Here is a 24355-nt window from a genome sequence, read left to right on the forward strand (position 1 = left end):
GTTAAAGTTAATTTCCTACGTACCGTCCACATACAATGATACAACAGCTCGCCAAATTTCTTATTTTTTTTATTATTGGCAAAACAAAACGCTACATAAAATAGTGGTTAATAATAAAAACAAACCAGCAGTAAATACCAAGGATGTTTTGGCCTAATGGTCAAAATTGAGGTGCTGAGAATAATAGGTCACAGGTTCAAATCCCCCCTGCTAACTTGAGTTGCGGTTTTGCTTAATAACAATAAAAAACCAAATTTCTGGCATGCGGTTTTTATTTTTTATGCTCATTTCTCATTTGAAATCATTCAAATTAAATGAGCAAAATATATTAAAAAGAAGAGTTTCAAGCATGTACGCATAAATTAGTCTTGGAAGAACCATACACATAATACAACCAAAAATATGATGAATGAACTCCTCTCAACATGTTTTTATTTTAAAAAAATAAAATCCAAAACCCTATGCAATTGCCTATGTTGCACGTGCTCAGCGCGACCCTTGTATCCCACACCTTTGATTACTCACTCCAGACTCTAGGCGTTGTCTATCTTTTCCCTTATGACTATTGTTAGATGCTTACCAAGCATTCTACTAATTGGCTTAAAAAGTATATAAACCCTGGAGGCTGGAATAACCATATAGCCTAAACCACCAAATTAATGGCTAAATTCAAAAGTATTGCCAAACTGACAATTATATATTCCATTCCAAAAATTATTAAAAGAGACGGTCTAATTTTAATATAAAAGTAGACTTAGTGACTAAATGAATTGAACTAGTTACTGAAAAAAATTATCCTAATCGCTATTGAGCTAATTCTCTTTTTAATATTGAACATACCACTGCTTGATTTTAATTTAAAAGTATGCGATCTCTTACAAGACAAACTCATTTCATACAAGGAAAGAAGAATGAGTTTCGTGGTGGGTATGTTTGTAAGCAACACAATTTCCTTAGTACTATAATTTTCCCACATTTTTTTCCAGTTTGTAAAGGGTTGAAAATATTTCTTCTACTAATGGAAAATATATTTATTTGTAAAGAATTAATACCCCATTTTCCTCTCTACTACTTACCTTCCTCATCTTCTAACAATCCATCATCTCTCCTCCATTTTCCAATTCTCTTGTAAGGAACCAAACAAAGGAAAACTACCTTATAATTGTATATTCTCTTGGAAATCATTTTCATCGAAAATAATATTTTCCAAGACAAAACATAAATTGTAAAGTAATTTTCCTTTTTTTTGTTCCTTACCAGAAAACTTCAAAGGAGAAGGGAACAAAAAATGATGGATGATAGAAGAGAAACACAAAGGTAAACCATACCACAATAAAGAGGAAAATGTGGCATGTCTATCTTTAGAAAGAAACATGAATTGATTTCCAACATTGGAAAAACTATTTCCACCCTTTACCAACAAAAAAAAGAATACTTATCCAGGAAACACTCTTCAAAGTTTTGCCCAACCAAACAGAACCTCAGTATTAGTAACTAAAATACATCAATAAAACATAAATCTCATCACAAATAGTCACAAATAATTAGTGCAGCATCTGTACAAATTACAGTATTTCTGTGAGCCAAAGCGCAGATCATGTTGTACCCATCAAGCATTATGTACAAACCAGTGTATACTGTATAGTACTGTATGTGCCACGAGAACAAAGCGTCGCAATAAGCTAACTGTGTTTGATAAGAGGTCTTGTATTTTCCCACAGCCATTGACGGGCTGAACCATCTAGCAAAGGGGACACCTGCAATGATGAAGACCATACAACTTATTCCACATACAATAAAAAAAAATTAGAAAATGCATGATATACGATTCGATCCCCTGACGTCAAGTAATATATTAAAAGTCTTAGCTACTAAACCAAGTAATGTTTGGTTTTATAATTTTAAAGTAAGATAACAATGAATAAAAATAATAATTACCCGGGTATGGTCCGGGACTAAAAACTAGTTTCATTTCATTTTAAAGCTTCTCCAATGTGCATTACCTTTTGCCAAACTTGTTCATGATAATCATCAAGCCAATCGACTTCCGCAGCAGAAAACAAAGACAAATCAATCAATTTACTCTGCAAAATGCCATCACTAGACATTAGTTTCACACTATGATAATTTGCTGATAACAATTTCCAAATATAGATTTCTCTGTTTCTCCCATTTCCATGGCACTCATATTGTTTACTAATATTGGGGAGAGGATCAAGTATAAATAAAACCAGGGACTCCCAACAAACAGCATATACCCTCACCACTAATTCAAAAAGGAATAAGAAAAGAGAAAAGGGAAGGATTTTGTAATCTTGTAGCACAATGCTTTTACCCTTTTCAAAACTTTTTCTTCTTTTGAGGTATCCATTTGGGTCAATATAAAGCTGAAACTTTCAAATGCACATGGTAAGATGCTTTAGGAGGCTTCAGAACGCCTAAAGAAGACTACTGTTTTCAGCAGGAGTGTCAACTGACAGCAAGATATCAACACAGTTTATAAGGTTGTATAGCTCAAGTAATTTATAAAGTAAACACTTCACGAAAACAATTAGAGAACGCAGAACATCATCAGCAAATACTAGCCTAATGAAGAAACACTTCTCATGTAACCAAGGAGCAGGCGGATATTTGACATTTACGATTTACCCCCATCGATTTGCAGACTATATAATTTAATGGAGAGATAGAGATTCTAGTTCTAGGTAATATGAAGACATTGGCAAAGCCGAATTGATACAGGTTGATAATATTCATAAGAAATGAGCTCTAAAGAAGTTCAATACCTGAATAGGAGCAAAGGTAAGCTTCTCAAATCCAAGATACCCGACACCTCCAAAGCGGTTTGGTGTAGCAATTTCTTTCACAAAAAGGAGGTTCTGCATGATAAAGATCCTTATTATGAGAGGCGTGTCATGTTTGTTACATAACCCAGGTGAAATACAATAAGATAGATTGTCGTTAAATATAGCTTCTAAGCACAAAAATAAACTATGATCTCCATGAGACATACATAGAATAAAATGCTTCAGTTTTGGGTCTTTTAAATAGCGAAGGGATATAGTGAAGCTGATCATAGTGATCAACAACAGAATATTATAATTATGTGCCTTCACAGTAGTCAGTGGCAAACCCTGGCTTAAGAAAAAACACTGCCATAGAGTTGTATGTTCATGATATACAATGAAAAGTAAAATAAAAACAGTTATAAAACTCTTTTTGCTGGTCGCAGTTTTTACTTATGTATCAGTGATAGAGGAGTCTTAGATCTATGTTGAATTTGGAAGCTTCTATAATGAAGTTGGCCTCTCTTTTACTTACTGTAATATTGCATTTTTTAGATTACTGCAGATAAGGTTAAAAATATATTCATATTAACATAGGTCTGTTTATAAGTTCAGATAGGTGTTATCACTAGTTATGAGACCCCTTCGAGATAAAAAGAAAAAGAAAAAAGACAAGTGTTACCGGATCAAGAGAACAACAAATTTCAGAGACCTTGACAAACCTACAATATTTAAGGTAGGAAGATACTCTTAAACATGAAAAGGATAAGTAGAATGTAGATCATGTTTCTACTAACAAATCAGTGCTGTATTCAAGAAGGCTTGACGATCTTTATAATGGTCCTGATAGAGATTCTCTTAAATATAAAGAAGATATATATTTCTAGAATATAAATCATGTTCACACTAACAAAAGAGCGAACACAATACCAGACATACCCTTAGTTGGGAACATATATAACAAAGAGAAAGCCCGATGTCAGGACAAGTGAGATAAGATACAAAAGACCAATAACGCAAAAGCTATAGCTAAGATAGAACAAGACCTCAATGCGAATGCCAAATGCATGATCTTCATAATACCCAGGTTCATTGCTAACAATCATGCCTTTCTGCAAGGGTGTCAAATTTCCAAATCGAAAACTAATACTTTGAGGGCCTTCATGAACATTTAGTGCAGCTCCTACACCATGGCCTGTCCCTGTACACAAAAAAATACCATTCTTACAACACGATAGTAAGCTTGCCTCCACAAGGAGAGAAAACAGTACTGGCTTACAACCAGTGAAGACAACCAGAGGGAAGGGGAAAAAAGGGAAACCATCCAGACCACCCATTCTAGTAACTTACAAGAGAAGACAGAGGAAGAACGGAATTAATTGGGTTCTCTCTGGAAGGGCTATTAGTGTCTTTGACAAAGATGCTGATTATTCTGTTAGGCAGTTAGCAGGAATGGGTGCTCTAGTGTTTGCTGTAACAAATAGGGGATGATGTTAGCGAGAGGGGTATTTAGGAAAGTAGAGAGATAAATTGACCATTGGAAAGCTCTCAACCTTTTGCAAGCTCAGCGATCTATAATACTTCAATCCTATCCCTTTTACCCTCGATTAGTCTGTTTAACATTTTTCTTTTGTACAAATCTGATCTAAATTCCTAGCAGGAAATGACAGAGGAAGTACCATGGCGATAATCAAGACCAGCTTTCCAAAGAGATGACCGCGCAAAGGCATCCAATACAAAGCCAGGTGTATTTTCAGGGAATACAGCCTGATCAAGAGCTATATGGCCCTGCAACCAAACTGAATGGCATCACTAGCCAATAATTGCAGAATTTGGAGTTCAATCCATCAATTTAAATAAGATACGAAACATAATAGTTGATAAAATAGAAAAAAAAAATTGAGCACTAATACGAGCCACATCAAAAAAACAAAATCACAAGAGAATGTATCTCAGGAAGAATCTCTTCTAAATATTCATACAAATAGAAATCTAACAGGTCAACTCCAAAGTAGAACAGATGGGAAGCAATGACAAATTTTCCAGCCACTCAAAGCCACCTTTTGGTATTGACATATCATATCATTACTTAAAAGAAGAATAGATATACTTGACTTGACTTTCTTCCTCCTCCATTGCCAAGTGTCTTCTCTTTTATAATTAATAATCAACATTAAGAGATATGATAGATAGATAGAATGGTAACCTTTATAGGTATATCAAGTGTTTCAATAATTTTTTCAGCATAAAATTATTTTTTTCTGAAGGAGTAGAATAAAAGTATGAAAGAGAGCATTTGAATAACAGGAAATAAATCAAAACCATGATAATGAACTGATTTCCAAATATGCTTGTGAAGGCTCGCCTTCTCTGATTTGAAGTTAAATACTCGCCCAGGGGAAGAAGAAGTTAGTAAAACATCAACTCTAAAAATTACTTTAATTGTGATATTGGTAGTGTGTTAGTCTTCCATCCGAAAAAGTTGGCAATACAAAGAATTGGGAAAGAACAAAGGAACATCATTGATTACACTGCTTTATTAGCATTTATCCATCATAAGTATACCATACATGCATCATTTTAGGGTAACTTCAATAATAATTTTGGATGGCTGACGTTAGGAAGTTTTACCTAATTTTTTAGCTTATCGGTCACAGATATAATATAAGCATAATTATTATTATCTCTCAGCATTATTTTAAAATTACTTGTTGAAAGGAAGCCATGGTCAGCAGATAACTAAAAATGTCGAGAGCATGAACATGTGATCATTTCTCATAAGAGATTAATAACTTTTGACAACGTATCTAGCACCTGCAAAACACGGGTGAAGCATTCTTTTTCTCGAGGGGTAGGCTCACGAAAATGCACTGTCCTTGTTATGTCAGTTGTACCATCAATATATTGTGCTCCACTGTCGAGCAAGAAAAGTTTTTCAGGATCCACAATGCTGCAACATTCTGGTTCTGGTTTGTAATGTATGATTGCACCATTTGGACCCGAACCTGAAATCATTCACCATGCAATTAGTAAGTCTAAAGAACTTTAGTTGGAGTAGAAAGGTAAAATTAAACTATCAACCCTTATTCTTTTATGAAGTAATCGGACATGAGGCTAGTCCTTACATATCCTTTCTTAGAAACTTCCACAACAAGAAGTGTGATGGAACTTTTAGGAAGCCAAAAGATTGGAGAAGTTACACGAGACTTTCACGAAGCCGTAATATTAGAGAAATTACACAAGACTTTCAGGAAGGCCAAAAGATGAGAAAAGTTACACGAGACTTCCAGGACACATGGAAAAAAAATTCTCAAGGTTGAGCTTCCTTGAGAATTGTGGATGGGTCACATGTTGCAGAAAGGATACCAACTCCCAAGCAAATGTACCAACAGTCTCATAATGTTAGCTTATCATCTACCATCCTTCAGATGAAAGAATCTTCCTCTTGTAAACCAAAAAAATATGCATGGTTCCAAGGCAAAATGTCAACACAAGCATTTGACACCAATCAATAGAACGTAAGCCTATTTAAATAGGATTTTGTTCATTTGCCTACATCCATACAAGATTCAAGTATATAAGGAAGCACTCCAGGACAAGAGTAAAAACTTGTAATAATTCTGGGGGACAGGAGTGAGGATCGGATGGGAGGATGAGTCTACAATCCGAAGAAAAAGAAACACTAGAAATACGAATAATCACTCCAAAAGCAATGAACTTCAACATAGATTACAGATTTAAAAAAAAAAAAAAAAAAAAAGAGGTTAAACCTTTTATGAAGCACTTTATATGTATGAGTTCCAGAAAATTCACCAAAATCCCAGTCATATAAGTACAATAATAGGTGGCTGCAATGTCACATTTCTAATCCTAGCTGGAAAAATAGTCAAATATCCTTCTTGTCACTAAAAGAAGAAAGTTTCAAGGCCAGAAATGACGAAACTTCACCATGGAATCAACATTTTCGAATCATACAACAGTTTAAGCATCTGATACAGAATTGATCTTTGTGGCACTAGTTCAGGTTTCTTTGCAATTTTCCTGGCATGTTAGGATAGCTGTAGAGTGTAGACACAACAGTAGTCTTAGATAAAGTACAGCTTTGACATTATCTCTCAAAAATTACTAGATAAGTCATTATGTAAGATAAAATCCCTAAAGGCTTTAATAGAAACACTGTCACGTCATATCTTCCATGCTTTCAAGAAACTGCTCTCTTTCCCACCTAAAATTAATCAAAACGTAAATCCAGTAGCAGCATTGTTATTTTCCGTTACTATCTCTCATGTATTTCAGGGTACTATCCACATCAGCCATCTTGTGTTCCTCATACTGATGTGTTATAATATGGTCAAAGAAGTAGATAGAGCTATTTAAAAGGATGGAAATTTCAGCAGTCAAAAGAGCAATAGGTGTAGTACCACTTATAGTATCGAAGCTTGTATCGACAAAACCATCTTGCTTGGAACGAAACTCAAGGAGTTTGTCTGCCACTTCCACCTCTGTCAATGTCGCACCTTTGTGAATTTCAGTTTCCAGCCAAGACCAGAATTGTGCTAGTGCAGCTGCATCCCTTCAAATGAATATTAAACAGAAAAAAGGTTCATATTTATGCTCTCAACACATCCTTACCATTTGCACATCCATCACACACATAAACTATTAAAGACAACAAGTAAAAGAGGGAGAGAAGAAGAGAAAAGAAAACAGAATGAATATGGAAAATCATCTCCAAGGGTGCATAACTGCATATAAACGAGCATCTGAATATGTAACTGCATGCTTGAGAGTTTAGTGTAAAGAGTCAAAGAGGCACCCTCGACCCTCGCTTACTACAACCTCAATCTCCCCCACCCCCCACCCTAAAAAAGGTAGTACTCTTTGAGTTTCTTTTTGTTCTTCCTATTTGGAATCTTGACAGTATTTCACGAATAGAGAGAATCTCCAAGTTCTTCTCAACATATAAGAAAAAATAGTCATGTGGGGTCTTGTTTGATTCCTCTAAATAGTATTTTACTATATTTCAATCGTTATTTAACTAATGTACAATGACTTTTAAGCTCAGAAAAGTGCATTGACAAACGTGTGTAGTCAACAAGAGATAAAAGTAGGGGTCTAGATTGTGAAGTGGCATCTACACATGCTATGTATACGTGATGAGTCTATGCATGTATGTTTAAAGTTTAAACAATAAGAAGAGCACCCAAAATACCTTAAATGAGAATTGCGCATTCCTTCTACTTCAGCGTCATTTTTCAATGCCTTAGCAATGGAAATAGGGGAACTCCTATGCACAGCAGTTGCTCTTTCAAATCCACCATTTGAGCTACCATATAACTTAGACTTACGCTCCTTTTTGTCAAAGTTTTTAGCAGCCAGCTTAAAAGTGTTGACAATAGCAGCATTAACAGTTGCTGTGTCGATCAAAAGGTGAGCCCCATCAACTGCCAAACTGTAGAAGAAGAAGAAGAAAACTCAAGAAATCAAAAGGAAACAGATTTCCAAATTTCAAAAAGAAATTGTCATGTCAAATGTTTTTAAGGATATCTTGCACATGCTTTCTAAATTAATATTCTAAATCATATGATAGGATCCACAAATGGTTCATACTCATAGCTAGTTTTACCAGAAAGGAAGGTCAGACTCCAAATGACAAAATTTAGCTAACTACTTAAAACATAAAATGTAAGCGAGTAAATAGACCATAAGCAACAAATGTAGTACATCACAATTAACTTGATTATGTGTCTCTGATCTCCATGAAAAATCTGTAGAAAACTTGATGGCCTAAATGAAATATGTGGTCTAAACAAAGTATTGCATCTAATACCACTAAAAACAACAAAACATAAGAAGATGGGATGCATAACATCTCATAATTGTAGCTTCTTTATGACTCTCACTTATTTGAAAAGGGGCTATTGGTCAAAGATAACACTCAAGACATATATTTTCATATTCAAGCACGATTCCAACATCTATACATTCTTACTTCTCAACTGCCTTCAAGATTGAATCATAAGGTCTTAACTCTACACCAGCATTCTGCAAGTAGTCCATCACTTCTGATGTGATTTTAGATTCATCAATGAATAGCTTGGCCTGATCAGTCTCCACAACCAAGTATGCATACAAAACAGGAGAATTAGGAATATCACTTCCTCTCTGAAATTCATACAGTAAAAATTATAATCACCAATTGTACTATATTTATGTAGCTCTTGTAAATAGAATCACAGTACAAATTTTAATTTCCCATAATTTAGCAACTGGAGTAGGGCAGAGAATCTCACCAAATTGAGCAACCATGCAATTTCATCAAGCCTGGTAATCACTATAGCGGAGCAATCATCATTTGCAAGCTGGGATCTCAACCAAGATAACTTCCAAGACACATCTACTCCAGCATACTTCAACTCATGCAACCTCACAGGTTTGCTTGGAGGTTTTGGCCTTGATTCCTTCCAAATTTCATCTACAAGATTGGTCTTGGACAGAAGAACTAACTCATGGTTTTTCTTTGAGATATCATCTCTGAGTTCTTCAGCAGCATCAAAGGAAAAGAGGAACTGTTCCCTTCACAGAACCAAGATATAGTATCATGAAAGACCAGCATAATCTGTTAACTATTGTATACCAATGGCAAGAGAAGTAAACAGGTTATACAAAAGAGAAGAAGAGGATATGGGACATATACAATATAAAATACATACTAAATTCCTTCAAAAAAAAACGAATACATACTAACCAGAAAGGATCTCATCAACTCCAAGATATAGAATTATCAATTATGCAAACAAAAAATGCCATATTACTATGGAAAATAAACATACATGCAACCACAATCCTTTTTGAAATTAGAAAAAAAATCAATTAAGTTCCTCAGCAGAACAAACTTCAGCAATTAAACAAGTTACATCACAAAATGGTCTTACAGGATCAATGCCAACTCTGGAGCCAGGTGTAAGCACATCATCAAGCCACTCAGACATAGTGGGAACACCCATATTACCGGCGCGCATGAGTATCCAATCAGAGCTCAGTTGCTTTTCAGCCTGATCACGACACAAAACAAAACAAAAGAAGATTGGAGTTCCAGTATAAGAATGAAACTGAGAAATAATCTTTCTTGGCTATAAGGTAAAGAGATACAAGGTATCATGAAATACCACAATTTAAAAAGTTCAACAAACTACAAAATACTAGTACACAATTAAAGGTTTCGAAATGCACTAAAGAATTGAAATGAGCATCTGCTAGCCAGTTAGATCATAACACCATCGAGATTTCTGAAGTGTTAATTCATGAGATTCCCATAAAACATCTTTTTTCTACTTCCCCCCAAGTCCCTTTTCCCTTCCCAATCGTCAACTGACCATAGCTTAGTTATCAAAGAAGCAAAATAAGATATTTTTCAGTGGCACTGTAGAAATTGAGCAGTGAGGCTTCTTGGTGCAAAACAGTGGTTATTCTCCCAACCTTTCCAGCAAGAAATTAAGCTTAGGGTTTTTCTTACGTTGTGCCCCTGTGTTGTTAGAAATTATATGTTGTAGTTGTACCCCTAAACTTTCTCAACGTCACAAAAAATACCTTTACTAATAGAAAATCCTACCCCAAACCTCACTTAGCATTTAATTTCTCATATCATATCCCAAACCTCAGTCAACTAACAAGGCTCAAAAGCCCTACTCTATGCCTACAGGGTGAAAGTGCCAATATCTACTATTTGATATCTTGTATATAAGTATATTGTGTAATATTTAGAAACCTTAGGGGTACAACATAGAAATTTCAAAAAGGTCGAGTATAACATAGAATTTCGTAAAACACAAGGAGCTACGGAAAAAAAAAAAAAAACATTAAGCTTAATACAATCTTCTTAATCATTTTGAATTTCTGATGATAGAAGAATCAATATTCTAGAAAGTGGGAAGGTCTCTACTCCACATAAATCATTCAGACTTCCTGCAATCATCAGGGAAAAAAATTACTTTCATACCTGCAGAAAATACCGCCCATCTGTCCACAATGCTGCTTTATCTTTTGTGACAACAGCAGTGCCAGCACTCCCAGTAAACCCAGAAATGTAGGCTCTTCGCATAAAACACTCAGCAATAAATTCACTCTGCATGACAAAATCCGAATTATTTACTAACATAAAAATAACGATTTAATATATGCAGAATGCAGCTCAGCTACATACACAATTAAATACAATTCCTAAAATGGTATTGTATTAGTTTAGGAACTTATGACAAATCAACAATTCAACACCTAGATGGTGCACACACTAGTACATACTACATAGCATGGTGCACACATGTACATTAATAACTGATAGAATATGCAATATTCTTGTATATCTTGTATAATATTTAGAATAGTTTGTTGCCATATTTATAGGGCTTACTTAGCTTGTATATATAACTCCCTTTGTACGTTGGAAATAATCAAGGAAGATAATCATTCTATTATGGTAATCAGAGCTAGGTTTATTTTTTCCTTCCTTCTAAACACCTAGCAGCCGTCCCACCCTTCTTCCCCAACTGTCCACTGCCAGCTTTGCTTCCATGGCTGCCGACCCCAAAAGCCTTCTTTCTCTGAACATCAAGCATCATGTCCCTCTCACCCTTGACATGGAAAAGGTCCACTACTCCTCTTGGGCCGAACTCTTCAAAATCACCACTCGTGCCCACGGTCTTCTTCATCACATTATACCTCCTTCTGAGAAACCAACCGTCACGGATCAAGCTCTATGGGGTCGTCTTGATGCCGTGGTACTTCAATGGATTTATGGGACAATCTCCGAAGACCTAATGCTTACCATCCTCGAACCAGATTCGACTGCCCAACAAGCATGGGACCGTCTCCGTGACATTTTTCAAGACAATAAGCACTCCCGTGCGGTATATCTTGAGAACCAATTTTCGAATACCCAACTCGAAAACTTCAAGGATGTCTCTTCTTATTGTCAGAAACTCAAAATGCTTTCCGATCAACTTGCCGGAGTAGGTTCACCGGTGTCCAATCAACGACTAGTCCTTCAACTAGTCGCCGGCCTAACCGACACATATGATAACGTTGCCTCGTTTATACAACAAAGTGATCCGCTTCCGCCGTTTTACAAAGCCCGCTCCATGCTTACGTTGGAAGAATCAAGGAAAGCACAACAACTTGGCTCCTCTTCCACCAATGCCTTGATCACTACTCATGACAATTCAAACGGCGATTCGGCCGATGAAAATGGGCTTGATCGGTCTACTAACACCACTCACCGCCACCCTCCTACCACTTCTGTTCGTGGACGGGGGAGGGGTGGCCGCGGTGGCCGCCACAACACCACCAGAGGCCGCGGTCGTGGCCGGCAGCAGCAACAATACGGGCAGCACCTCTACAGGCCCCCCTACGGACAGCAGCCATACTTCCCATCTCCTTATTATGGCCAGGGAGCCTGGCCTTATCCCCCGCCAGCCTTTGGGCCTTCATGGGCAGCAGGCCCATGCCCTTATCCTACTGGACCCGTAAGACAGCAGCAGCGTCCTCCTTCTCACGCTGGTCATGGCGTGCTGGGCCCAAAGCCCACTCAGGCATATGCTGCCACGACTGATCACAGCTCACACGAGCTCCTCCCCACGGATATCAATGCTGCATTTCACACCATGACTTTGAACCCACCCGACGACAATTGGTATATGGACACCGGCGCATCTTCACATATGACGGGTGATTCAGGTACTCTCTCGTCCTATTTTAATTCTAGCATTAATAAAAATATTGTTGTTGGAAATGGTAATACTATTCCGGTTCATGGTCACGGCTCTATGTTTTTCCCAAACACGCATCGCCCCCAATCCCCTCTCACCCTTAACCATGTTCTCCATGCTCCCCAAATTATTAAAAATCTCATTTCTGTGCGAAAATTCACAACTGATAATCATGTGTCTGTTGAATTTGATCCGTTTGGTTTTCATGTGAAGGACCTTCGGACGGGGACTATTCTTATGAGATGTGATAGTTCGGGCGACCTCTACCCCCTTTCCACCATCACTCCTCCTTCCGCACAGGCTTTCGCTGCTCTCTCCCCAACTACATGGCATAATCGTTTAGGACATCCTGGACCTCCAGTGTTTAATTCTCTTAAATCTAATAAATTCATCTCTTGTAATTCGAATGGTGTTTGTTTTTGCTATGGATGTCAGCTTGGAAAACATACCAAGTTACCTTTCTATTCTTCTAATAATAATACAGTTGCGCCTTTTGACATTGTGCATAGTGATCTTTGGACCTCTCCCATCTTGAGTTCCACGGGTCACCGTTATTATGTTTTGTTTTTGGATGACTACACAAATTTTCTTTGGACTTTCCCTCTCACCCACAAATCTCAAGTCTTATCAACGTTCATTTCTTTTCGTGAATATATCCATACACAATTTGAACGTAAGATTAAAAGCTTTCAATGTGATAATGGCCGTGAGTTCGATAATCATCCTTTCCAAAAACAATGTGCACAACACGGCATGTATTTCCGCCTCTCTTGCCCCTACACTTCCTCACAAAATGGTAAAGCGGAACGCAAAATACGCACTATTAATAACACCATCCGCACTCTCCTTCTTCATGCTTCCGTTCCCTCCTCCCTTTGGCCTCACGCCCTTCAAATGGCTACCTATCTTCATAATGTCCTCCCTAGCAAAATCCTCTCCTTCTCCTCTCCCACCCAAATCCTCTATAACCGTGATCCCTCTTACTCTCACATTCGCACCTTCGGTTGCCTTTGTTTTCCACATCTTCCCTCCTCGTCCATTAACAAGCTTCAAGCCCGCACTACCCCATGTGTCTTTCTTGGCTTTCCTTCTCATCATCGTGGTTACAAATGTCTCGATCTTAGCTCCAATAAAATCTACATCTCTCGCCATGTCACCTTCGATGAAAACACTTTCCCATTTGCTAAACTACACACCCCTCCACCCACCACTTATTCTTTCTTGGAGTCTCTTACTCCTCTCCTCACTCCTCATCCGCCTCCTGCCCCCCAGCCCATTGTGGCCCAGGCCACGCCGCCACCCTCTCCAGCTCCACACCCACGCCCTCCTTCTCATCCTACCTCTACACCCATCCCGCCTACCCACGATTTACCTCCCCATCCCCCTCATATTCCCTCGCCAGACCCCGTCACCACACCCTCCCCCCCATCCACTTCCCCCCAAACCAGCCCAGGCCCCAACCCCACCACCGACACCAGCCCAAACACTAACCCTCTACCTACTGCTCACGCCCCCAGCTCAAACACAAACCCCACACCCACTGCCACCGAGCCCCGCCCAGCCGACCCGCATCCTCTCCCTACCACATCTCCCATTCGGACCCGCGCCCGCAATGGTATTTTCCAGCCCAAACGGCTCTTCAACCTCTCCGCCACCTCCACCGCTCCATCACCTATTCCTAACTCCCCCATTGCCGCCCTTCGTGACCCGAACTGGAAAGTAGCTATGACTGACGAATTTAATGCTTTAATTAAAAATGCGACTTGGGAGCTTGTTCCCCGTCCCTCTGATGTGAATATTGTTCGTTGCATGTGGTTATTTAAACATAAGTTTCGATCTGACGGTTCTCTTGAGCGACATAAGGCTCGTCTTGTTGCTAATGGCAGGTCACAACAGGTTGGCATTGATTGTGAGGAGACATTCAGCCCTGTGGTCAAACCTGCAACTATTCGCACCGTTCTTTCTCTGGCACTCTGTAAGTCTTGGTCCATTCATCAGTTGGATGTTAAAAATGCCTTTTTGCATGGTCACCTGCAGGAAACCGTCTATATGCATCAGCCCCCTGGTTTTCGTGATACTACGCATCCCGATTTTGTTTGTCGGTTGCGCAAGTCTTTATATGGGCTCAAACAAGCTCCGCGCGCCTGGTACCAGCGGTTTGCCACATATCTCTCCTCCTTTGGGTTTCATCACAGTCAGTCTGATCATTCACTTTTTATCTATCATCATGGCTCTGACACTGCTTATTTACTCCTGTATGTTGATGATATTATACTGACCGCCTCTTCTGATGCTCTCCGTACCACTATTATGTCTCATCTTAATGCGGAGTTTGCTATGACTGACTTGGGGCCCTTGAGTTATTTTCTCGGCATCTCTGTTACTAAAAATGCAGGTGGTCTCTTTCTTTCTCAGAAGAAGTATGCCGAGGAGATTCTGGCTCGTGCTAACATGTCATCTTGTAAGCCCTCGGCCACGCCAGTTGATACTAAGGCCAAACTCAGCGCCTGCTCTGGACCCTCTGTTGCTGACCCTACTTTATTTCGCAGTCTGGCCGGTGCACTCCAATACTTAACCTTCACTCGACCAGATATCTCTTATGCAGTGCAGCAGATTTGTCTCTTTATGCATGACCCCCGGGAGCCACATCTTCATGCTCTGAAACGCATCCTCCGCTATGTTCAGGGCACTCTTCACTTGGGCTTGCACCTCTATTCCTCTACATCCAGCCGACTAGTCTCCTACACTGATGCTGATTGGGGTGGATGCCCCGACACTCGTCGTTCCACCTCGGGTTACTGTGTGTTTCTTGGTGATAATCTCATTTCTTGGTCGTCTAAACGACAGGCTACTCTTTCCCGCTCCAGTGCTGAATCAGAATACCGTGGTGTTGCCAATGTTGTCTCTGAGACATGTTGGCTCCGCAACCTTCTTTTGGAGCTTCAGTGTCCCGTGCGACGTGCTACACTCGTTTATTGCGATAATGTTCGTGCGGTTTACCTCTCCGGTAATCCCGTTCAACATCAGCGCACTAAACACATTGAGATGGACATCCACTTTGTTCGGGAAAAGGTTGCTAAAGGCATCGTTCGTGTGCTTCATGTCCCATCTCGTTATCAGTTTGCCGATATCTTCACCAAGGGGCTCCCCCGGCCTCTCTTTGAGGAATTCCGCTCCAGTCTCAGCGTGCTCCCTAATCCCGCTTCAACTGCGGGGGTGTGATAGAATATGCAATATTCTTGTATATCTTGTATAATATTTAGAATAGTTTGTTGCCATATTTATAGGGCTTACTTAGCTTGTATATATAACTCCCTTTGTACGTTGGAAATAATCAAGGAAGATAATCATTCTATTAATAACAACCCAAATGTGCATGGGTAATAAGCCGGATGAACACATGTACATGAATAACAAGCGAAATGAACATATGTACATCTTTGTCGATAAATATTTATTAGTATTGGTCTTTGTGTCCATTCTCTAGTCCTCTTGATTGATAAATGTTCATTAGTATTGGTCTTTATGTCCATACTCTAGTCCTTCATGTTCATCGTACGTATGTACTAATTTGGGATGACCAATTTAAGCGTTATTAATGCTAAGTTATTGTTCAGAATTTCCGTTATTAGTTTCACATCACTGCATAAATAGACATTTTCAATTTAAATGAAGAGAGAGAAAAACCTGGTGAGCGTCTTGAGAAGGGATGATATAAGCATCGATACCAACGCCAGGTTTAGTGAATTGCTCCCGCAATTCTCGAAGCTTCGCATCACCAGTTGAATTTACTTGTTTAAGTTTTCGGAGCTCCGACGAGGGTTTTGCAGTGAAGGAGCTGCAACATTTGATGAGAGAGAAAGAGGGGAAATTTGGGGAAATTCTGGAAATTGAAGGAGGGGATTTTAATCTGTAATAGAGTGGGGGTGAGGAGAGAGAAAGAAAGCGGAAGTATTGAGGGCGAAGGTGAGTAGAGTTGAGAGCGAACTTTGCAGAGGAGAGAGAAAGAGCTTCCATGGTTATGGAGTGAGGAAGGAGTTTGCTGGGTGGTAACGTGAAGGAGAGGAGAGATATAACGGGATGATTATTGATGAAGTATCCTCTTCATGTGAAAAGATGGTTTTGCCCTTGAGATTTTGGCCTTTTGGCAAAGTTACACGCGACGCCTGCAGCAGTCCACCACATCAAATCAAATGCAACAGTTTTAAAAAGGATTTTTTAACTAGAATAATACAAACTTTGAGTGGTTCGCTCGTAATAATACAATCTTTAAATTATTTTTTTAATAATATAAACTTCACACCAAATTTTCTACAACAAGACAAGTTTACCTGTGACCTTTAAAACAGGTAAATTTTTTTTTAAAAGCTTTTTTTCTATTTCCCCTTCCTCCCCCACCCTTGCCCAACCGAAAAGAACCCCTGACCAATCCACCACCTCCCCCATCAGTCCACCCCCGAAACAACCCCTCGCCTGAGACTCATTCGATTGCAGCGTCGAAATCGGCAGAAGTGGCGGAGGTTTTGCCGAGAGTTTCTTCAAAGACGATGCGGTGGTGGCGCGCTTCTTGTGGCACCCCATTTTTCGTCGGTGATGTGTACTATTCAACTTATTGGACCTGAACTTATTGGAACTTATCTGAACTGAACTTATTCAACCTGAACTGAACTTATTGGAACTTATTAAACCTGATTGGACCTGATTGGACCTGATTCAACTTATTGGACCTGATTGAACCTGATTGGAACTATTGGACCTGATTGAACCTGATTGACCACTTATTAGACCTTATTGAACTTATTGACCTGATTGACCTTATTAGACCTTATTGGAACTTATTGACCCTGATTGAAACTTATTAGACCGTATTGGACCTGATTGAAATTTATTTGACCTTATTAGACAAAAACATTGACCATGAATAACATAAAAATTACCACTAACGTAAATACTACCCCTCAAAATTTTTTATGGAATAATAATTATTATAATTCGTCCTTTAAAAAATAATGATTATTAATTATCTCTTATGATAATTAATTTAACAAAAAAATTACTATTTATATATTTGCCTATACATAACTTTCATCACTAATATATCTAATAGTGTTGTTTTAATTTTATAAAACACTAGTAGAAAATCAAAAAATTAATTTTATAAAATACTAGTAATTACTAATTTAAGCTGAGCAAAAGGCAGTGAACTTTCATTGTAAAAGGCTTGATTATGGGCCTGATTCTCCTTTTCCTAATCAATGAAAATAAGTTGAACATTTATTGGTAACAACAACTCCTTCATTCATTTCTTCAGCTTTCTTCACCTTTCATTTATTTGAATGTTACTAGAAGAAAGAGAAAAAAATGTTCAAAGTCACAGTAGCTTCAACTCGGGCGAAAATTGCAGATGAAATATGGTTGGTTGTTGATGAAGAAAACGTATTGATTGAAGAGGATGATGTAGAAGATGAATAAATATACTCCGATAAAGAAAGATACTCCAGTGATGATAATGAAGCAATCAATTGATAACATTTATATCTTTCATAGTTATTAGTAACGAAAACATGTTATCTCTAGTTATTTAAAGACGAATTGCAAAATATTGTAATTATTATTATTATTATTATTATTATTATTATTATTATTATTATTATTATTATTATTATTATTATTATTATTGTTAACCTTAATTATTTGACCATGATTATAATATTATTCAATAGCAATATGAATAATCAAATAATAGACAATAATACAAGTATAATACTATACATTGTGGTACTTTAATAAAAAATTCTAATAATAACATAATCGGCTAATAGTAATATGAATAATAAAATAATAGACATAATACAAATAAATAATAAATAATAGACATAATACAAAAAAATAATAAAATAATAGACACTAATACAAGTATAATACTATATAATCATTGTGGTACTTTAATTAAAATTCTAATAATAACATAATCCGCTAATAGTGATATGAAATTATGAATAACAAAATAGTGGACAATAATACAAATGTTTATTAAACATTGACTATTTGGACCTTATTGGACCTTATTAGACCTGATTGGAACTTATTGGACCTTATTAGATCTGATTGGAACTTATTGCACCTGATTGGAACTTATTGCACCTGATTGGAACTTATTGGACCTTATTAGACCTTATTGGAACTTATTGCACTTATTAGACCTTATTGCAACTTATCTGAACTTATCTGAACTTATCTGAACTTATCTGAACTTATTGGACCTGAAACTTAATTTTTTAAGTTGAACAGAACGCACCCTAAGGCGGTAGAAAGTTGGAGAGAGAATGTGAGGAGAATTATGGGGGGAAGAGAGCGAAGGTTTTTGGGGGCGGGGGCGGCTTGGTTTGGTTGCTTTTCAGGCTGGGGTGGCTGTGTTTGGTGGTTTTCAGAGGTGGGGGAGGAGAGATGTGGTGTTATCGGTGACACGTGTCTCTTTAGACCTGTTTATCAAGTTACCTCCGGTTTTGTCTTGTTGTAGGAATTTTGGTATGAAATTTGTATTATTAAAAAATAATCTAAAGGTTGTATTATTACGAGCAAACCGCTCAAAGTTTGTATTATTCTAGTTAAAAAATCTTTTTTAAAATGGTTGTTTCAAATTAAATGCAACAATTTCCTTCTTTCTATTTTTGGTATGATTTTTACTTCTGAATATACCAAAATGTCCATAATCACAATTAATCAACCTAAACATAACCCCTCTCTCTCTTCAATACCACCTTCACTCCACCATCCACCACCATTTCTCTCTCCTCATGCTCTCATCCTTCATCTTTCATCATCATTGTTCTCTTCTCCACCACACCACCACCACCACCACCACCACCACCACCAATCTCGCCAGCGTCGCCACTAGCATCATCATCACCTTCGTTCTTCGATCTCCTCCACCCACCACCATTATCATCATCACCTTCGATCTTCGATCTCCTCCACCAACAACCCAAATCCACCGAAAACCTCCATTGATCTCCTTTCTCTCACCACACAACCACCCTACCACCTTTGATCTCATTTCTCGTCATTCTCTCACCTCCATCTTCCTTCGTTCTCTTCCCTGCTCCTCTTTTTCTCACTTCGATTTGTTTCTCTCACCTTCAAGTTGTTGTGGAGGTGGAACAGATTTTGACGGTGGGTGGTGGTGGGGGCAATAGGAAGGTGTTTTGATGGTGGAAATGGGTTTTATCGGTGTTTTGATAGTGGTGGATGATGGTGGAGGCAGTAGGAACTAGGAACGCCTTTGGTTCATTTTGGATTCGAATTTCGGGGGCAGCAGGAAGGTGTTTTGATGGTGGTGGTTAGGGGTGGTTATCGAGTGAGCCGAGCCCGAATAGCACTAGCCTCGGCTCGAGCTCGTTTATCTTTTCATGGGCTCGGCTCGGCTCGTGAGCTCGCCGAGTTTGGGAAGCTCAGCTCGAGCTCGTGATTAGAATTTGCGGCTCGAGCTCGGCTTGTCAGCTCATTTAGGCTTTGCTCGTGAACTCGTTTAGGCTCGGCTAGGGGTGTTAACAAGCCAAACCAAACCTAACTAGGCTCGAGCTCGAGTCCAACAATTGCAACTCGGCTCGAGTTTGAATATAACTTCAATGTTCAACCCTAAGCAAGTCTAAGGTCATAGTTCATTAGGCCTGAACATTTAGTAGTTCGAAGACCCAATAACAAACACTTGTTGCATGGCCAAGCAAGTAGTAGCAGGCCAATGGTAGAGAGTTAGGGAGTGAAAGATTTCTTTTGTAAAGCCTCTAACTCACACCCTCATCCTATTCCACTAATGTGGGACTTTAGAAAGCCAAATTTCTTTCTCACTTGCTTCCATCTTGCAACATTGCTCCCCATTGTCCATGCGTGAATTCTCTTCAGTAATTATTACCACTTTCTCTTTCTCTCTCCTTTTTTTTATTTCAAGTGTGAGAATGATCAAACAATCACATCTTAATGAAAATACCCTTTTTAATTATTTTTACCTTTTCTTTTAATCTTTCTTCTATTATATACCTTAGTTAATATCTTAAAATAAATACTTAATACAATTTTTAATATATATAAATATTTTTTTAATATATAAACAATTTTATAATATAAAATATTTTTTTAGTATAAAATAATAATCGAGTTGTTCACGAGCTTTGCCTAGCTCGGCTCGTTTAAGTCTCGAGGGAGTCCGAGCTCGAGCCGAGCTTTAACCAAGCCGAGCCCGAGCTGCTCGCGAGCTTGTCAAGCTCATTATCACCCCTAGTGGTGGTGTTTCGGTGGTGTTGGTGGTAGTGGTGGCGCTTCGGTGGTGTGTAGTGCCTCGATGGTGGTGGTGGTAGTGGTGACGGCAGTATGTGGTGGCAGCATGATGGTGGTACTTGGTGGTGGTTAATTACATTAAGCACTTACCCTCCCTTTTGTTAATCAACCCTTAACGAGTTTTGCCTAGGAGATCGTGCAACTTGAATTGTTGTATTTAATTTGATACAAAGGAAGTATAAAAATATATAAGTTAATTGTTATTGGGATTTGAGGGGGAAGAGAGGATAAAGGGAACAAAAAAACCAATAGTTTGTTTAATTTGTAAAAAAAAAAAAAAAAAAAAAAAAAAAAAAAAAAGAAGCTTGTAAACTTGTGTATAATAGTGAATCAAACAAGTCATTAAATTAGGAATTGTAAAAGAAAATAATTAAAGTTGACAATCTATGTAAAGTAGTCAATTTGTTTATGGTTTTGAGTTTTTATACGTACTTTTTTTGGGTAAAGTTGAGATATTATTTTTTATTGGGGGTTTATTGTCCCTCTCCGTTGCCTTATTGAATAGAGAATAAAATGCCTTGGCAGAGACATTTAATGACTGAGAATAGTATCCTAGCACTCGTACTCTTCAAGTGAGATTCTCCTCCTCCCATATTACTAGGCTGGCCCCTCCCCCTTATGTTTAGAAGCGGGATCCACACAACAAAGATCATTTTTGTGAAGGCATGGACTCCACATCAGGAAAGGGAAAAGGTAAGGAGAAAGACATAATCAATTGTCAAAGAATCAACCTCATCACTTCAATCTCCATAAAAGACTTTGAGTTTTCTAAATTTTTCTAGGTTCTTAATGTTTTCTTAAGCTCAACAACCACCCTTGAAAGAGTGCGTAAAAGCTCACTAATCGAGCGCTCTTGCGCTCAAGATGAATGTGGTTTTGATATTCTTCCACTTCTTCCAATACAAATTATCTCCTCCAACCTTTAGAGCTCAACTCAGATAGAGGAGATCAATAGATGTAGAAGTGAATGAACTCAGTTTTTTATATACTGTATATACTCATTACTCAGACCTTTAGCTTCGAAGAAGTAGTTTCTCAAATCAAACCTCACTTTCGCATTTTCTCAATCCCCTAATTTGGAATATTCTTTGGGTATGGTAAACCATGGAAGAATTCATCGGACATCAAATCGATTTGTGAGTAATGTCAATGGCAGTGGAAAACAGTGTGGAAAGAGACAGTCTAGTGAATATACAACGACAATGAAGCTTCAAAGATGGCGATCAAGGTCATGCAGAGAGAGAGAGAGAGAGAGGGGGAGTGAGAGAGAAAAAAGAGAAATGAGGGTAGAAGAAAGAGGAATGTAGAAAATGGACATTTGGGTTGAGTCACCTCCCAAACTAAGATGGTCTCTTCCAAGACCTTTCAAATAATTGTTACTAGTAGGTTGTTTTTGTTTTTCTCTTTCTAATGGTGGTATATTAGTATTGATATCTCTTTGATTTTAAATTTCAAGATAATTAATTTTCTTGCAGATGTTGATTCACAATTTACAGTCTACTTCCTCTAATCTAATTAATTTGCAACATTTGTACTTTCACGTTTTTCAATTCATAGCTTTATCGACGATGGTGGCTGGAGACAAGAGAGGTGTGGGGTGGTGATGTCGGACTAGTGGTGTCGGATTGGTTGGGTGGGTTGAGTTGAGGATAGAGATGGGTGGGTGGAGTTGAAGAGAGAGATCGGTGGGTGAGATGAGATCGGGGGTAAGGGTTTGATTAATTAATGTTGTTTAGGATGGTGGATTATAAATAAATTGGATTGTTGTGGGAATTAAGTAATAGCCATTTTGTAAATAAATGAAAATAAACTTCCCACTTTGAGTTATGTTGCACTTATTTTGACGTTTCCTAACATGAGAAATTTTGCACTTATTTTGAAACGGATGAAGTATAAGTGAATTTTTTTTAAAAGTTGATACTTTGAAAATTAGTTCAAGATGAATCTAACATGACCCCACAATATTATGTTTAACCTTGCATATTAATCCTGTTAAATGGCCAAAGAGGAGTGTATAAATAGTGTAAAAGTCCATATGTTGCAAGTGAATTGAAATTGGTGAAGTATGTAATGGGAGATCATTTCAGAATACACTGACAACATCAGATTAATTGACTCCGTCGTGAAGAGGTTGTATTATGAATATATAGTGTATGGTAAGTGTATGCAAAAAGTTCAATTTTTTTTTATCGATGTTAGTGTTGTTTGCAAAGGAGAAAATTTTCGTTTATAGTCTTATGCTCTTTTCATATTTAATGTACACATATGCTAGATATGAGAATCAAATAGAAAAACAGGTAATGAGTGTTTATGATGATATTTTATTTCGACATAAAAAATTACCTTAAGATTTTTGAAATTCGAAATAATTTCGAATTTTTTTCTCAAAAATGGATATGCTACTTATATAAAATTTCCATGCAACATAAATATATGTCATCAATGTCACAAGACTTTCGATTAGTAAAGTGAGCTACTATTCACTTTCTTCACTCTTCCGTCCTACTTGAACGACATTGTCCCTCCCACTTTCTTCACTTTTCTCTTCTTTCTCTCCAAATTCTCTTTACCCTGTCATCTTCTGATCTCCTTCCACTACCACCATAACTTAGTTACCGGAGAACGAAACGAGTGCAAGATGGACAACCTTTTTTCCCCACAAGATACACATGGTCTAGACGTCTTGGCATTTTAGCCACGGTCCAAGTGTGTTTTTCGGACGTTTTGAATCTTCCGACAAAAACTACTTAAAAAATTTACAAGCGCTAATGACCCAACATCATTTCCTTGCCTTCATCACAAGATATATATTCTCCTTTCACTTTTTTCCCGATGCTGGCAACACACTTTTTAATGGTGGTGTAGTTCAAAGTAAGGTGATTATTTGGCTTTTGTTTATATGGTGCAAAGTAGGTGGTAATATGGTGTATGTGGAGGAGTTGTGGTGATTTTTGTGGTTGTAGATGGAGGAGGGAGAATTGTAGACGAGAGAGAAATAGCGGTGGAAGGGGTATATTGGAAAATGCAGTGTAAAATTAGGGCAATGTTTCGTATTTTTAGGACGATAAATAACGAAATCTAAACCCACGTAGTAAGTGCAATAGTATAATACTCATTAAGAGTGTTCATGGGTGGTTAATCGTACCGAAATAAAATTTCGAGACGGCAACTGGAAGTATCGTTTTGCCATATTTGCGAACTGTAACCGTTCAAACGGGTAACTAGGGGTGTTCATGGGTGGTTAACCATAAAATAAAATATCGGGTCGGTAACCGGATGCATCGGTTCGCCATATTTGTGAACTGTGACCGTGACCGTAATCGTTCAAACCGTTAACCGCATAAATGGTTAACCGGTTTTTCGGTTAACCATTCACCGTTACTCAAGTTTTATCAAATTATTTTACTAATTTTATATATCAGACTTCAAATTTTTCTCAACATAAATAATATACCATTAATATTCTCTATA

The 24355-nt window shown here is 37.9% G+C and overlaps 1 protein-coding gene across 2 annotated transcripts; it reads right to left on the bottom strand.

The window, feature by feature from the left end:
* Positions 1-1487: 1487 nt before the first annotated feature.
* On the bottom strand, positions 1488-16636 carry LOC104890837 (aminopeptidase P2). 2 transcript variants are annotated; one of them, XM_010676445.4, is made up of 13 exons: positions 16238-16634; positions 10786-10911; positions 9722-9841; positions 9080-9355; positions 8779-8951; positions 7999-8238; positions 7208-7359; positions 5601-5791; positions 4466-4574; positions 3833-3987; positions 2787-2879; positions 2004-2084; positions 1488-1757 (listed from the first exon to the last, which is right to left on the bottom strand). In XM_010676445.4, exons 1-13 carry the CDS (start codon positions 16565-16567, stop codon positions 1683-1685), a joined length of 2121 nt encoding a protein of 706 aa, XP_010674747.2. In that variant the 5' UTR covers positions 16568-16634; the 3' UTR covers positions 1488-1682. The 2 variants fall into 2 exon arrangements, 1 of the variants encoding a protein (XP_010674747.2); XR_008969100.1 differs by lacking the exons at positions 1488-1757; positions 2004-2084; positions 2787-2879 and adding an exon at positions 4137-4257 and having other exon boundaries at positions 3851-3987; positions 4340-4574; positions 16238-16636.
* Positions 16637-24355: the final 7719 nt, after the last annotated feature.

Source organism: Beta vulgaris, chromosome 4 (genome assembly GCF_026745355.1).
Source record: "Beta vulgaris subsp. vulgaris cultivar EL10 chromosome 4, EL10.2, whole genome shotgun sequence".
Taxonomy (NCBI): Eukaryota; Viridiplantae; Streptophyta; class Magnoliopsida; order Caryophyllales; family Amaranthaceae; genus Beta; species Beta vulgaris.

Coding starts and splice junctions, on each gene's coding strand:
- LOC104890837 (XM_010676445.4), bottom strand. CDS start 16,567: ATGGAAGCTCTTTCTCTCTCCTCTGCAAAGTTCGCTCTCAACTCTACT. Junction 7,360..7,998: donor ATGCGCAATTCTCATTTAAG/GTATTTTGGGTG, acceptor ATTCATTTGAAG/GGATGCAGCTGCACTAGCAC. Junction 5,792..7,207: donor AAGCTTCGATACTATAAGTG/GTACTACACCTA, acceptor GAATGATTTCAG/GTTCGGGTCCAAATGGTGCA.